This window comes from Filicampus tigris, chromosome 2, assembly GCF_054856515.1.
Source record: "Filicampus tigris isolate MCC_2025a chromosome 2, RoL_Ftig_1.0, whole genome shotgun sequence".
In the NCBI taxonomy this organism is placed as follows: Eukaryota; Metazoa; Chordata; class Actinopteri; order Syngnathiformes; family Syngnathidae; genus Filicampus; species Filicampus tigris.
Window position 1 is genome coordinate 10412129 of NC_141218.1, and position 16479 is coordinate 10428607.

At 40.7% G+C, this 16479-nt stretch overlaps 2 protein-coding genes across 14 annotated transcripts in view; both read left to right on the plus strand.

Moving 5' to 3' along the window:
* atp11c (ATPase phospholipid transporting 11C (ATP11C blood group)) overlaps window positions 1-7641 on the plus strand; it is a 46409-nt gene extending 38768 nt beyond the window's left edge. For 3 of the 10 annotated variants that reach the window (XM_086014100.1, XM_086014091.1, XM_086014108.1), the window contains exon 29: window positions 1312-2110. In XM_086014100.1, the coding sequence (XP_085870226.1) occupies window positions 1312-1488 (177 nt within the window). In that variant the 3' untranslated portion in view covers window positions 1489-2110. Of the gene's footprint in view, window positions 1-916; window positions 1008-1311; window positions 2111-2617; window positions 2727-3898; window positions 3971-4888 lie in introns of those variants that run through there. The other 7 variants (XR_015082034.1, XM_086014127.1, XM_086014116.1 and 4 more) reach the window with 7 other exon arrangements.
* Window positions 7642-7784: 143 nt separating this feature from the next.
* Window positions 7785-16479, plus strand: part of mcf2a (MCF.2 cell line derived transforming sequence a) — a 28296-nt gene continuing 19601 nt past the window's right edge. The window contains exons 1-5 of one of the 4 annotated variants that reach the window (XM_086017780.1): window positions 7785-8480; window positions 9076-9348; window positions 14814-14882; window positions 14971-15085; window positions 16071-16161. In XM_086017780.1, coding sequence (XP_085873906.1) covers window positions 9240-9348; window positions 14814-14882; window positions 14971-15085; window positions 16071-16161 — 384 coding nt within the window. In that variant the 5' untranslated portion in view covers window positions 7785-8480; window positions 9076-9239. Of the gene's footprint in view, window positions 8481-8587; window positions 9349-14813; window positions 14883-14970; window positions 15086-16070; window positions 16162-16479 lie in introns of those variants that run through there. The other 3 variants (XM_086017782.1, XM_086017779.1, XM_086017781.1) reach the window with 3 other exon arrangements.

A 16479-nucleotide genomic window follows, 5' to 3' on the forward strand; every position in this document is an offset into this window, starting at 1 on the left:
TTCATTGGTTAAGAGACCGACAGTTGGATAAAAAAAATAAGAAAATGACGTATACACTGTCCCGGCTGTAAGGGTAGAAAGACGCAACAGCACTCCTGGCTCTAGTGCTAGAAACGCGGTTATGCGCTCCGGCCTTAATGGGTTAAGAAAGGCAAGCGGGACACATTAGGTACACCTGTACGGTATATTCCCAACCTTAGAGTTCAACAGGTGTGCCCCGGGAAATTATCCATTTTCACTTAAATGGTCTAAAAATAATCACTAATTTACTACAAATCATCTGTCTTTGTTCATCTATCTGTGCCAGTGACAGGCACAACATTTAAATGCGCTTCAAATAACTGTAACCTGTGTTTCCACCTGTTTCATGCAAAAGAATACCTGCTTTGTATTCAACCAGTCACGGCAGCATTCCAGACCAAGTAAATTTGCGATTAACACAAGAATATCCTGATTTCAGTATATATTATTTTTGTGACACATTTGTTTGGTGGTGTGCTGTAGGATTTTTCTAATGTAAAAAAAAAAAAAAAAAAAAAGTGCCTTCGCTCTAAATGCTACTAAACTCTCCTAATCACATACAGTAAGAGTGACAACCAAAAGTCTACCCATAGGAAAAATGAATTATTATTCTAAATAATACCTCTGTGACAGTTGTAATCAAAACTTAAGCATTATCATTTTATAAATTCAGATCTTGTGTTGGATAAAAATTATTCGTGCAGGTGTGTCTAATATTGTGGCTAGTGAGCAAATATATTGTATAACCCTTGCTTTCTAATGTAGACTCTGACTGCTTAATTTTTGGATACTAATTTTCCCTCCTACAACTGCTTTTAGTACTTAACACTTTCTCCTCACTCTGCTTCACTTTCTCTGCTCTCGCTTCCGCCGTGGATCCCCGGTCTTCTTAAAGATGAAGCACCGCCTTCCTTCCTCGGGGACTTCTACTATCTTCATGTTGTCGCAGACCGCTAGCACTCACAGCTTCTCGTGGAGTGACTGAGGTCTCTTTACTCTTTCTATTCAGCTTTCAGTCTCCCTGCTCTTTGTGTGTCTGCACTTTTTGTTCCTTTCCTCACTGTAGTCATCTTTCTCACCCTCCACGTAATCACGAATGAGGAAAGAGCTGTATTGAATCAGCCAGCACGTTCAAACCTTGATTTCAATACTTGATATGGAGGAGCATTGCGGAGGACGACTGAGAGTCTATGGCTCAAAAAACAAACGAAGCAAGAAAAACAGGCATCTAGTCGAGTCTTTCATTATGTTGCGTGCGGTTGTGTCAGTCAGCCGTTTGTCTCCTCCCAGCTGTGTCTGCTGCTGCTGCATGTTCAGCGCAGAGGGGTCAATTCGGCACGTCCGAGCATCCAAGTCTGCATGAGGCTCAAGTCGGCAACCGCATTATGGACACGCACCGCAACCCCTCTTCTGGCCAATGCATTCTGTGTCTTTGCGTGTGTCTGTTTGTGTGCGGCAGAGTTCTAAGCAGGGCAAGGGTGGGCCAAACATTTGTGCTTAAGGGCCACATATGATTTTTTTTTCAACCAGACAGATGGGTCAAATCAATTGTAGATGAGTTAAAGGGGGAAAAAAAATATCCTGCCCGCTCCTGCTATAGGGGCTGGATTTATTATTGTGTATATATATTGTACATCATATTAAACACAATCTCAGCCATTTCAGTCAAAAAATGTAGCTTTAACTAAGGTAAGCAACTAAAGAACAGGTACGATATTTACTAATCTGGTTTCCTGTTGAAAAAGGGTGTTTTTCTATGTCCATGTGTCTTGCTGTATCAAGTGTTGCTTGTGTCTGACAGTAATCATAAGACCGAGGAAGACAATGTCTGTGTCTATTTGTGTTTGTGCGCGTGCTTGTATGAGGGGCCATGAGGGACATATTTCAGGATTATATCTTAATACCCACTACAGAAAGGCTCTCATTCACAACAGTTTTTTTTTTTTTTTGCTCACATTCACAGGTGAAACGCTCTTATATACACTAGTGAAAGACTCATACAGACTACTGAAACGCTCTCGTACGCAACTGACATTTTTTTTTAGATTTTCTACACGCACTCACACAGAGACACCACTAAAACACTGATTCACACTACTGAAATGTGGTCACACACGCTAGTGAAATGCTGGTATAGACACTAGTGAAACACTCAGACTAACAACTAAACAATTTTTCGTTCACATATACTAGAGCGAAATGAGCTTACACTAGTGAAACTCTGTCATACACACAAGTGTAACACAGTAGTGAAATGCTCTCAGACTCTTAACACTACCAAAGGGGTGACTTTTTCCTTCGTGGGCCACACACTGAGAATTTAATACTTTCTTTGCATATATAGAAAGGCTCTATAAGTCTTATTTATTATTATTAGTAACTTGTCAGGGTTTATTTGTATTCAAGAATGCATTTTACGGTGTGCCAAAGGATTTCAATTAGTTTATGTATGAGCGTTTTACCTGTTAGTGTGCAAAAAGGTCTTATGTGTGTGTTTCAGTAATGCGTAGGTAACCCTGAATTATGTCCCCGACAGCCCCTCATATGCTTGCCAGCTTAGTTACGTCTATGGTGTCCTCTTGCCTCACCCTTCCAGAGGAATCCAGTTGAGTCGAATGCGGGGGACATCCCGTCCCCGCGGTCGTCAACCAGGCCCCTGCTCATGAGAACCTTTACAGATGAGTCCAATACGGTCATTTAAACAGGTACCAGTCCACCCCTGGGCCTTTGAAGCCAATCTAAGACTGGCTACCAACCCAAACCCCCGTCAGCTGATCTCTCCACAGTCCTGGCTCCTAACGTAGTCTTACTAGGCACCGAATCCAAACGAGTCGTGGTGTGTGGCTTTGTGTTGTGCAAGGTGATATTGGTTGGCTGAAGCGATGCAGGATTTCTATCAAAATTTATGAGCACTCTTCAACAAAACCTGTGCTAATTGCGCATTTTAAAATCATCTTTCATAACCAAATTGCTCCTTTCAGCCTCCCTTTTGATGCCTACCCGCTCTCACCCCTCAGCACCCGCTTGAAAAAAAATCAATGTGTCTTTTGAGCGTGATGACACCAGTGTTGTTGGGTTTACGCACCGGCCTGTGTGATTCTGTCTTTGCAGTTGTAGTGCTGCGGCGTGGTCATGTATGCATGTTGGAACTATGCCTTCATGATTAGTGTCAACCTAGGGAGGAATGCAGCTGCAATACTTTAGATGGGCACGGTGCTAACGTCACATGATTTTAAGAGCGACCCGTGGCTGCAGTACTCATCCTGGTTCTTTTCACAATCAAAATTTGTCACCCCTATTTACTTCTGTATTTCTTTTGGTAATATTTGAATATGCAGTGCCTTGATGAAAGACTGACCCATCTTAACGAGCCATTGTTCGGACATTTTTTTTTTTTTTTTTGCTGTGATTTGCTAGCAGCAATGAATAATTAAAACACTTGTGAAAAGAAACAGGGTGACCCTATTGTAATATGAGTGGTGGTGTTATTGTGACTAACAATGATACAGAGGCTTTTCTACTATTAACACTTTGGTTTTCAGTGTCCAAAATGTTCATATTGCAGGTGGTTAAAAATGGCCGCCTAACTGTTGAGTGGTATTTTTGGCAACATTTTTGCACAACAATATGAGCAACATCCTGTGTCATGCTTCCCTCGGAAGCTTGCAAACTTCCACCTATTCTCTGCAATGTGAACATCTAAGTGTGCAGCCATTTTGTTCATTGTCGTGATGATGTTTTTTTTGGGTTGTTTGTGAGCGTGTTTTGACCATATCCTGTAGTCAGAGCTATAAGTGTGTGACCGCCCGTGACTTTTCAATGTTGCTGCTGAACAATGGCTTCAGGCGCTTAACCCCCATTTGTGTTCCCCAACTAGCTGCCCGACGATGACCACCTGTGCACATCCAGGTAAAGCAAAAGGATGGAGTAATAGTCTCTGTTTGAAGTGGTGAGAAGTAACCCAAGTACAAACACTTCCTGACTGTACTTAAGTAGATTTTCAGGTATCTTGACGACTTCCCCGCGTTTGACAGATATTTGCGCTTTTTACCCCTTTACTTTGTTAAAATTGGATTATGACCTTTTTCCCCAACCCATGCGGATGACGACACGATGCAAAAAAGACAAAAACAGGGAGAGGCAAAATCAACCAAGTTAAGATTTTGATCGTTTCAGATTTAGGGGTTTATATGGGTGACACAAACTGTGTTTAACCATACAGACTGTTTACATCCTCTGTTCGAGTGTGAGTCGCCTAAATGTGCTTTCAGCATGCTGGTCTTTCTGTCCTTCATTATTATCGTCATTTCTGTCCTTCGACACGACAAGGCGAAATTCAGCGGCCAATCTTTTTCTACTCAAAGCCCGGCTGATCTAAAATCCAAAGCGATGCAACATCGCCATCTACAGGGATTTGTTGTCATTAGTGGTTTACAAACCTGAATTTCACAGCCAAGCTGGCCGAGTTCCTCTTTCAATGCCCACCTGTTAAAAGCATACTTGACAAATATGATACTTTGGCGGCAGTCAAATGTTGCGTTCCACTTGATGAATTTAAAGGTCCATGGCAGTGGATGATTTGAGTAAAGGAGTTGACTCAGTACTTTATAACAAGACTCATGTTTTTTACTCAATTATCTGTCCTTCTACTTAAGTACAGTGTGAGCACTTTTGCCACCTCTGACTGTGTAACAGAACGTCCGTCAATCAGGAGTATTGCCTCTTAATTTTTCTGTGCCTCTGGTTGCAGTGTATTTTCTCTGTGAAGACTTTTTGTCTGTTCCTTTGTCCTTTTTCTTCTTTGTTTACCTTTTCTTCTTTGCTAGGGCATACATTTACCACATTGTTTTCTTTTTCCTTCCTTCAGGCTGCAGCTGTGGCACCCATCTCTTACAAGCAACTGAAGGCTCGTCAGTGAAGAGCGGCCACATTTCAGGGTTCCATGCCAATCAGGTCAGATGCGTGACCACCACGGGAGGAGGAAAAACGGCACTTCTGACTCTGGGTTGGGGAAAAAAAAAAAAAAACTCAACTCAACTCTCCGTCCTCTCGTCTAATTTTGACAACCTAACACACACACCGCCCACGCATGGCTGCAGAGCAGCGCCCTGCATTATTTTTTTAATCTATTTACTCAGATGACAGACTATTTTGTCTTTTATCTACAAATGAATGCATACACAGCTGCCTTGTCCCAAGATCTTGACTGCTGTGTTTTAACAAGCAGTTACAAAGTTACCCACTCACTCAACTCAAACGCTTGACTGCATGGGGGGAATAATAATTTAAAAAAAACAAAAAAAAAACACTGTCTTTGCAAATCAATATTTTAAAGATGACAAGAGAAGGCAGATGTGTGGTTATTATATAATGGTTATTTTTTTCATAGATAACTTCATTCTTTTTGTTGGTATTTATTTCAATCAATTGTCTGCAAACCCGTCGCTCAAATTGGCGAGTTTGCAGAGACCCCGTCCACTCGCTCTAAAAACGTGCGCGCGTGTCTGAGTGTGCGGGATTAAGGAATAGATTAGAGATTTAGGGGCAGTGTGGCAAAGATCATAGCGTGACCTCAATCGTCACGCCTCAAAGATATGTGTTTAATTTAAAGAGTCCAATTAAGATGAGAGTAATATATGTGCTATACTGTACGGATGTCAGATGCTGCAAGCCAAAAAGAAAAAAGACTAACAGATGTTTGTGACCCTAAAATTGTGGTGGGTTTTTTTTGTGTGTGTGTATGTCCCACAATTGTCTGTGGGACTGCTTGAATTGTGGCCATTCTCTGTGTTCTTATGAGCATTTACTTGGTAATAGCATTTATTTGCCTTATACAGTGGTGCCTTGATTTCCAAGTTTAGTCTTTCGTGACCATGCTTGTAACTCAAAACACTCTTATTTCCAGGTATTTCCAGGTATCATTTAAATTGAAATGAATGGAAATCCCATTAATTCAATCCAGCACCCCCAAAAAACAATGTTCTTAAGAAAATTAAAACTTTAATGTACTTTATAATAAAATGCAGTAATACCATGATTAAATTCAATCTAAGGAAATCAAACAGCTTTTACCAATTTTTTTTTTTTGTTCTTTTTTTTTTTTTTGCTTCAATTCTATAGTCATTGGGCTGCTCCTTCTCGTGTACCTTTGCCACCTGTGGGCAGTCTAATACAGACGTGGCTATAGAGTGAACCAGTGGAGTGGGCCCGACCATGAATAGGTAAAATCCACAATTAAGAAGGGGTGTCCGCAAATAATGGAATAGGTTCCACCCCGTAAAAAAATACATATATATACTAAAAAGATCAGCAAATAGGTAAATCAGCGACTGCTGAACCGCAAATACTGTTCACCGTACATGGAGGGACGGCCAACACTTCACAGTGAGATCCAGTCATATTAGACATTCTTCCCAGAGGATAAAGAATATTATATGCCTGTGAGTTTCGTTAGGTCTACATTGATGCTATTCCTTAGCCTGTCTATGGCGTTTCCAGTTGTGTGTTAGCGCACTTTAAGGTAATGTTGTGAGGTTTTAAAATACTCCTTGTTTCGAAGACTCTCACTATTTGCCAAGCTGCTGCTTGTTGTGAAGTCGGTTCATTTCACTACACAGTGTTTGTATTACATTTTTCTGACAAATCAAAGCAAAAAAAAGAAAATTGGAATGGCTGCTTCTAATTCCAAACTCAAGTCAGGTCACGCGTATCTCAAGGCACGACTGTATTTGGGAAAACCAAAAACGGCACTCCAAAAACGCGGCACACATGCTGCGCTTTAAATTAAGATGGATTTACCCAAATGTCCAGGTTTGTTTTTGAGGCTTGATAAGCATCTTGAATGACTTGCATCAATGTTACTTTCAACATGGAATCCTACTCAAATTCTTTGACCACTCCAGCACTGTTGAAGAAACGCTAATGGTTCACTAAGGCACATGGACAGTGTGGCCCACTCTGAGGAGGTTATATAATCAAATATACTGTACAATGATACATTCCATTCAACCATCCAATTACTTTTAAATACAGTACTGTATATCAAGGATTTGTTTCTCAGCGCAAGTATAATGTTCCATATTTATTTAGGTATCATTTTGCTCACAAATGTTCTATTTGGAAGTTTTTTGTTATGGAGAGTTAGTCTGTGTTGATATTCTTACAAAAAAAAAAAAAAAAATGCTTTCAGGCTTTACTTTTTACCTCCAGACTGCACTGTGCTGGCAAAATAAGTCAAGCCTGCTTTGTTATAAAACTTAACAACCTTTAAGCGGCATCAGTGATGCTGCGCCCGGCAGCCCCCCCACCCCTTCCCCCCCGCCCCCACAACCCCCTCTCCACACCCAGTGCTTAAAACCTTTGTGGAGTCTGTTTTGCTTGTCTAAACAAGAGAATAAATCACGAGCGGATTGTATTTTTAACCGTTTTCTCTTTCCCCTAGTGACTTTTTTTGTAAGAAAATCAAAATGTACCAAAAACCAAGAGGTTATGGACACCGTACCATCTTGTGCCCTTTTGGCTCGCAAGCCTCAAAACACTCCTAAACCTCTAAGATGAATGTATTGAAGATATATTTAAATTCTGAAGGTTTTTCTGTAATAAAGACCATTTTGAAGAAAACTCTCCGTGTGCTCTTGTTTCCGTGTGTGTGTGTGTGTGTGTGTGTGTGTGTGTGTGTGTGTGTGTGTGTGTGTGTGTGTGTGTGTGTGTGTGTGTGTGTGTGGTTATTTGAGTACACTAAGCAGACTCTGTGCAGTAATGAGATGGCAGGCAGGCTAAGCTGGATCAACCGTGTGGTTGCTTCCGGGCAGCGGCCTCCCTGTCTACAGTCACCATGTTACACAGGCGATCCCAAACTTTTTCAAATGCTGCACGGGGCCATTTTGAAATGATTCACATTACGTTAATTGAACACGCTAAAAACGGGCCGTCAAAAATTACGCAGGGTATGTCAATATTCAAATGCAATTTTTAGGATACAAGGAGTGTCGTAAGCGTCGGTGCGAGAGAAGAGGTGAGACTTGCAGCAGCTTCACCATGACAACAGTCTGACGCTTCCTGGCCGAGAAGAACATCAGTACTGGAGCAACCTCATGGCTCACCCTGTCTGGTTCCATGGGAGTTTTCGCTCTTTTACAAGCTGCCTTGACCCATTTTAATGGAGTGGATGACATTAAGATGGCACATTGAAATTCTTTCCAGGAGTCCTTGATGGAGTGGAAGAGAGGGCTGCAAAGATATTAGATCCCCTTGGATTTACTTCCAAAGGGAACAGTGTTGTTTGAAGTTTGCATTTAAAGTTGATTGCTTAACAGTGTAATTACTTAAGGTGTTTTTAAATGTTTCTTGACAACAGGAAAATACACGTTCACGAAAAGAGAGGAGCCCAGTTACTTCAATTTAACCTTTGTAGAATGCCTGACCTGGCTGATTTATGAGAATCTACAAAGATGAAACAGGTATGTTCTTTATTGATATTGTGAGAGTAACCCTGTTACGTTAATTCCGACATTCGATTCTAAAAAATGTTATACACGTTGAAAGAAAATTGCTGACATGCCCAGTCGTAGTTTAGACTGCACAGGAAGTGTGTCTGCATCCATCACGTTGTCTGCCTCGCAGCTCCTCGACTTGATCTAAGAAAAGACTCGGGAGTGGGTCGCCATGTTCACAATGACACGGTTGTTCTCGTTTGAATGTGATTGTTGTGCACCAAGTGGCTGACTAAGGGTGCGTTGAGACTTCTTCATGCTCTCTCACAAAAGCGCTCTCTTCCACAGCTGCTTCATGTCGGTGACTACAAGAACGCACGCAGCCAAACAATCCTGCCCACTGTAATGCTTTAGCTATAAAACACGGGAGCATGAATTACAGTGAGGAGTTGGCTCGCTGTCAGGACTTTTTAGTGCAGAGCTGACGCACTCAAGCCCAAAGAGAGGGCGGGAGTAAAGCTGTAGGAGGGGCAGCAGCCCGGCAGGCAGCAGTGGTCAGACGGAAGGAATCATGTTTGTTGTGAGTGATGAAACAGCTGACTGAATGTTTGCTTTCATGCAGCTCAAGGTCAGCAAGTTCCGGCAGCCTGAATGAAGCTCGGCGGGGGATGCTCACTTAGACGCGCCAGCCGTGTGTGTAGAGCGGGGACGAGGATATGAGAGGCTCTGGATTACTTGACCCGTCTGCCGTCCAGTCGCGTTCCGGCCGTCGGCTCGAGGGGGGGAATGGGACCGGCCTCCATGCAGGAGGAGTCGATGACCGAGTCTGAGGAGGAGATGGAGAGCTACAGCTGCCTATTGCAGGCCCGATCCCAGCTGGAGAGCACGCTGCAGCGTGAGTACAGGCAACACAAACACCACGGCTGCTGGGAAATAATGCAGGGAACTTGCAAAAGTCTACATACCCCCTGTTCAAATGCCAGGTTTTGCAATATTTAAAAAAACATGATATTTTTTCTTAACTTTTTTCCGCCGTTAATGAGCTGTGAAAGTCAGTTACATTAAAAAAAAATGTTTTTCAAAGAGGCAAAGCGAAAAGAACTGAAGTTGCACTAGTGCACACACCCTCTTATAACTGGCTATGTAAACGATTAACCAATCACAGCTAAACTCGTGTTTAATGGGAGTCACTAGACACCTGCAAGCATTTAAAGGATAAGTCAACCCAAACATTTTGCTTTCAAGAATATGTTCTATGCAAGCCCACTAGTTGAAACAAGGCATTCTGATAACTATTGCATTTGTGGAATAAGAGTTAATCCACCCGTTTTTAGCCATCTCCGGGGGCGGCCATTTTGTCACGGTGCCAATGGCACTTTAAAGTGGAAATCAACCCAAACACATTTTTTTCAAGAATATGTTTCCAGCAGGCCCACTAGTTGAAACACAGCATTCTGATTAATATTGTGTTTGTGGAATATTAGTTAAGCAGCAAAATCCACACGTTTTTAGCCATCTCAGGGGGCAGCCATTTAGTCACTTCTGTTGACTGAAAATGATATCACAACTGCTCAGGGCTCAGGTAATGACCAATCAAGGCTGACCTGTTTTGTGAAGCTGAGCCGTGATTGGTTGATTTCCACTTTAAAGTAGTGCCCTTGATTAACTCCAAATCAAGTTCAGATGTTCTAGTAAGGCAACTTTATATTTCCCATTTCACACACACACACACACACAAGGTCAAGTCAATGCACTAGACATGATTAACAAGTACTACAGTTAAAAGCATTTAGACAGAAATAAAAGATAACTTGAACATACAAAGAACACACAATTTATGAAAAAGAAAATACTGTAAATTTAGGACTTGAGGAAAAGTAAAAAGTAGTCCTCCAAATAATTACGACAAAGTATTCAATGGACAAAAATATTCAAGTACAGAGTAACTGGTAGGTAACTTCTGTTTGATTTTTTAAATAAAAGCATGAATGTGGATGTTTTGCTCAGTATTATTCATGTTCCACTTCCCTGCCATTAGAGGGATTAGGTTACCCGTTTGAAGCTGTCACAGATGGTTTCCTAATAATTCGCCTTGCAGACACATGCCCGCTCACCACAACAATTTGGAAAATATGCCTTTATAAACATAATAATGCTCCGTTTGCACTCAAACGTGTAGTTGTCTAAAGCACAAAGTGCTTGTAGGGATTGTGCTGCTCGTGTACCTAAGTAACCAGTCAGTTTATAGTAGACCAAAAGTGCTGTAAACACTGAAAATGTTTCGAGAATGTGTGCCATATATCTGAAAACCGTCAGTGAACCCGCTCTGTCATAATGCAGTACAAACATGTACATTTTTTAAAATGTTTTATTGACGCAATTTGGATACTTCATTAAAGTAAGGAGGCAGTACTGAACCCTGAAGTTTGAGTTTCATGGAGACTCTCACCTCCCCCAGAGGCTAATAGGATTACCTTGGCAAGCTCATCTCATTGTTTAATTAATGGTCCTTTGCCTTTTATGTTTGTATGTGTGTAAACTGAGACCACAGGGGGAAATAATCCACTGATTTTAAAAAAATCTAATCTAATCTACTATAATGTAATGTAATATAATACAGGGTCAGGCAAAATGATCTGACACATTTGTAGGTTAAATAAAAAGCAAATAAAGTAAAGAAACTTTGTTGTTGTTTTTTTTTTTACTTTATTTGCCTTTTATTTAACCTACAAATGTGTCAGATCATTTTGCCTGACCCTATGTAATGTAATGTAATGGTTAGGTCAATGTTACAAGTGATCCAGTGGTGAGAATAAATGTTTATTCATGGTTCGACAGTGTAACCTGTCATTGACTGTTGCATCATCTACAATTTTTAAATGAAAATCCCCCAAAATGCAACTCCAAGATTGTCTAATAAAGGAAAATGAATAATAATAATAATATAAACAAAAATCTGGATTATTTGTATGACACAAAAACAATGCTGCTCGTTAATCCGTAGTGGAACTGTTGTCATGGAGATAATCCCTTTTGGAGGCATCATTTATTTATTTATTTATCTTTAAGCATTTTTGGCCAGGATATCACATTACGTCATTTAGTAATACTAAAGTTAAGTGTATTCTTCCTCCCTATTTGAAGTTACGATTGTCACTATTTCACTTAAAAAATAAAAAAAAACACTGCACAATAAACATTTCTATACTGTATTGTATTTACAAATGTGCATTTAGTCTGCAACCGCTAGAAAAATGTCATTTATTAAAAACTATTATACAAAAATAATTCCTTAAAATGTTTTGACATGAGTGTTCACATTTATTGGAGAGGCCTTATATTTGATCAATGTGGCTTTAAAACATATGAAATGTGCCATCCTCACTGTCCCACTGTGATTCCAAACCACTGCGTTAGTGTGCCGCTAGTTTAATGCTAACACAAAATGGGAATTGCTGTTGATGCCCTAACAACTAGCATCTATGTAGCCGTGTCATAACCTTTCAGACAATGAATATTTCGACACAAACGGTGGAGCAACACTTGTAGACAGACAATTTTACACTCGCAGACACATTCTTTTTCCTCTGCGAAAAACAGCCCGTGATAGTGAAAGTTACTGCGTCACTTAGAAAAGTTGTGAAACTCATCTTCATTTGTTTCTTTTCCATACTGTGCCCACACTGACACAAAAAACTTTTTTTTTATTCCCCACTAATTTGTGCTTTCAATTCAAATGCCGTTAATGTTTTCCTGTTGGCAAGAAAAGCTTGTTGGCATACTCTCTTGACCCAGGTCTCTCTCCCTTTTTTTCTCTCTATCTCTCCCACTCTCTCTCTCTCCCTTTCTGTTGCAAACATGTTTGTACGTTCACGAGGGGGATTGAACACGCTTGCGTTTTGGGGTCTTGGCAAAATCACACACAAGTGTGATCGGAGTAGGTGAGGTCTAAATTCAAAGAATAATGTTTCTTGTCGTATTTCTATTGTTGGTTACATCTTCTACGAATGTTCACCGATTACAAGGTACATAACTATGTCAGAGAAAGAATCTGCGATCACGCGTGTAGCATAAAAAGCGCACTGCTGTGGTGGTTTTGTTCAAATTTGGTCAACACGGATAAGTGCCGCCATGTCAGAATACTTTGCCAGACTTGAGGGATTTGCGGGGATTTGTAGGTGGCGACAACTAAACCTTGTTTTCTCCAACATTCCTCCTGTGGGGATTATTCGGTTCCCACCCCTGCAAAACCTGGAAAGGTTGTGACAAAGCTCAGAGGGACGCCAACACAATTGGCCCACCAAAAGTATTGCATGCAGGTGCGTGATTGTTTATCCGGGTCATGCTGTTTGGCTGACGTCAGAGCCCCCAACAAGTACTGTAACACCATCATTATGAATGTATGAATGCTGAAGGGCGTACGCTGTTATTCTGAACTGCTTAACACTTACCAGTTATTCACACTTTTTCAGAATTCCACACTTTTAACAGTAAAATTCACATATGAGACACTTTACATGCTTATTTGCCCCTTCCACGTGTCTCAAAATAATTGAATCATTCCAGTTTCAAGATGTTTAGCTTATTTGACACATCTTGGGAATTCCCACTTTTCCCACCCGAATTCCCAAATAACCAGATATTTCATATATTTACCTCCTCCTTCCACATTTCTCGACTGATTCAGACCATCCATCTTTTTTTCCAGAGGTGGGCATGTTACTATTTTGCTGGTCCGTCATTCGTCATCCATCAGCATCCGGGGTACCCGTCCGTTATTCGTCAGTCCGTTATTTTTCGTGACGAACCGAATTGTAATTGTCAGTCGGGCTATCGGTCCATTCAAAACATTTCAATCTCAAACTGTTCGGTTCATTCAGGACATATTGGATGGATAGACATATATACGGTATAGATTGTGAAAAAAAAATAAAGATCCTTGTTTCTTTTTTTCGAACTCGAATTTTATTTTGAATGGCATTCCACACATGATGATGTAGCTGTAGCAGAGGTAAAATGTAATTTATCTCCTCATGACGTTCTATAAATGTTCATGGATTATTTCAGGGCCCACAATTGATTTTGACTTGTACTGATGTATTATTGCCTTGATGGTAGACTTTTTTTTTTTTTTACTGGCTGCGGCGTTCCCCGCCTCGTCTTTAATGGAAATGTACTGTGAAGGCATCTTCAATCCTCTCTCATGTTGCTGAAGTGCGGCACGGAGTGTAAATGTCAAGCTATCCCAGGTAACTTCATCCTGGCTCAGGCTCAGACGCTCTCAGTTACACACACACGCATCAAATATTCAGCAGGTATCAGCCGAGCTCATTACACGCTCCCCCGGAAGCCCGACACACACCATTACGGCCTTCGGTGCAGCCAAACGCACACCTCGCTCGCTCCCGCTTTCATTCACCTTCTATCATCTTTTCCACCGCCTTGCGTTTTCCGGCGTTCTGCTCAAATTCATTTTTAATGTCGCTCCATTAAACATGAGAAAATACTCCAGAGGGATCAAGCACCATCCTCTTGGCTATTGCATTAATCACACTGTCACAATATCACTTCTAGCAAGTTAGTTTAAGAGATAAGGGAAAGAGGTTTATTTTGTCCACTTTGGCCAACAATGCAGCATTCTGAGATTTTCAATGTTTTCAAATACGATACTGCTTAAAAAGAGGGTATAAATCTGAAGCAGTTACACCTAATGTTTTTTTTTTGTGTAAAACAAGTGCACTCTCAAGTAGTCTTTGAAAATAACAAAAATAAGGGCTCAAGTCTCGTGCTGTGTTGAACACCAAGTAATAGTTTATTTTATTTTATTTTAATATTTATTTTATTTTTATTTAATTCAAAATGGTAAAATAAATCAAATAAAATAAGTAGTTGTTTAAACTTCCAAATATTTTTTTTGAAGGGAAATAGATTCATATTAATCTTTGGAATAAAAAAAATATATACAGTGGGTACGGAAAGTGCGTCTACTCAATAAAATGCGTCAGGGTCTGAATACATATGTGATATTTCAGTTTTTCTTTTTTCATAAATATGCAAAACTTTCTACTTTTCTGTCAAGATGGGATGCTGAGTGTACATTAATGAGAAATAAAATGTCCTTTTTTAATTTTGGCAAATGGCTGTAATGACACAGAAAGGGAAACATTTCAAGGGGTCTGAATACTTTCCGTACCCACTGTATATTAAGATGTAATTATTACAAATGTATTTGTCCACGTCCGTCTTCTGCTTCCTTTAATTAGTTGAAGCTAATGGTATAAATGATACATTGTTTTCCACCTCAAGGTAATCAAATATAACTGGTTTGTATGTGTTTGAGACTTCTCTGTTCTCCCGCAGAGGTGACTGTTCCCGTGAGCATGAAGGAGGTCGGTGGCTACATCGAGAAACAGGTTGCATACCTCTCAGGTGAGGTCTTATTCTGATCACAACGTCCAACCGCATGTGAAGTGACCCCACGGAGACGTCCACACATTGTATGTTTGTCCGCCCTCAGGTGGCCGGGGAGAAGACTCCAGCATCATCATCACCCTCCCGGAGAGCTCGGCCTTCAGAGACATACCGGAGGAGGCCTTGGCCAAAGTCTTCACGTACCTCACGCTCATCCCTCGGTACGTCTTCACATCATTGCTGCCTCTCTCACTCTCCCTCACAAGGAGGGGGGGAAAAAAATAAAATAATTGTGGCCACGATATCGAAGATTCATGCCTTTCCAACTTGAAACTGTTGAACTCATTCAGGACACTTCGTGACTTACATTTTATTTTTTGCTACAGCTTTTCAGTTAAATGTCAATTTTTCAGACACACAGATGAATTGTATCTTCTGCCCTCTAGTGGGAAGAGTAATTGTTCTACATGTCACTATACATTGCCTGGAGAGATAGATGAACAACAATGTAATTTGTAATAATATGCGCACAATTTTCTTCCCCGGACATCAACATTATTCATGGGAATGAAATTCAACTCACAAATAAGCATTTTATGTGTGTGTGTAATATGTCTCGATTGTGGCCCCAATTAGCTGCAGTGCACCAAATGCATTCGGTTGACATTCTGAGCACAGCCTCAGCCTGGCCTCACCGGACAGGCACTGTGTCAGATGTACTGCCGATGCCAGCACTTGCAGCAGTCCGGGGAATTCTCACACAGCACTGCAGTCTCCTGACAAATCTTCAGCAGCGCGTTGTCAAACGTTTTGGGTTGGGGAGAACTCTTTCCCTCATGTCTGACAATCAAACGTCAAACGCAGCCATTGCGACCCTAAATACAATGGGAATTGTTTATTTCTTGAACAATTCAACCAAAACATTTATGACCAGACAAATGAATTAAATTTGGCATTTATCAATCATTGCTGTTTGATGTACCCTGCTTCCACTAACAACATGGCTGCAAACACATAGGAGATGACTTAATTAGAAAAACACGGTCAATTGCCAAATTAGCAATTAGGTTGCACATTTTCTGACCGCTTTAGCAACCGAAAAAAAAAAAAAAAAAACCACACCAGCAAGTTTAATGAGAAAACAGCCATCAAGAGCTGAATCATTTTCACAGTTGACGTATAGTGTAATAATAATGTGACCCACAGAACGAGGCAACCGGGTGTAAAGTTCATCATCATTTTAGACCGGAGACTAGACACATGGGCTTCAATCAAGACTGCACTGGCCAGAATAGCAGTGAGTTTGCATGTTTTATGTTTCTTTTGATGGTGATTAAATTGTTTTTCTTTTTTGTTTTTAACTGTCCTGTTCGGCTGCTTAGTTCTGCAGTATGGTGGCTGTTTGTCTTTTCATGCCGGAACAGTTTTGCTCTGCAACAGGAATGCTTGATTTACAAAGTAATACTCCCTCTTGTGTCAATTGTATCGAGGTGGATATTTATTAGCGGACAGGACATGCCAAGTAGTAAATGGGACACTGTATGGAAGGTTCTCACACTTTCTGACCACATTAGGTATAGCTTTAAAATATATTAAGTTGTTTTAAGAATCATTC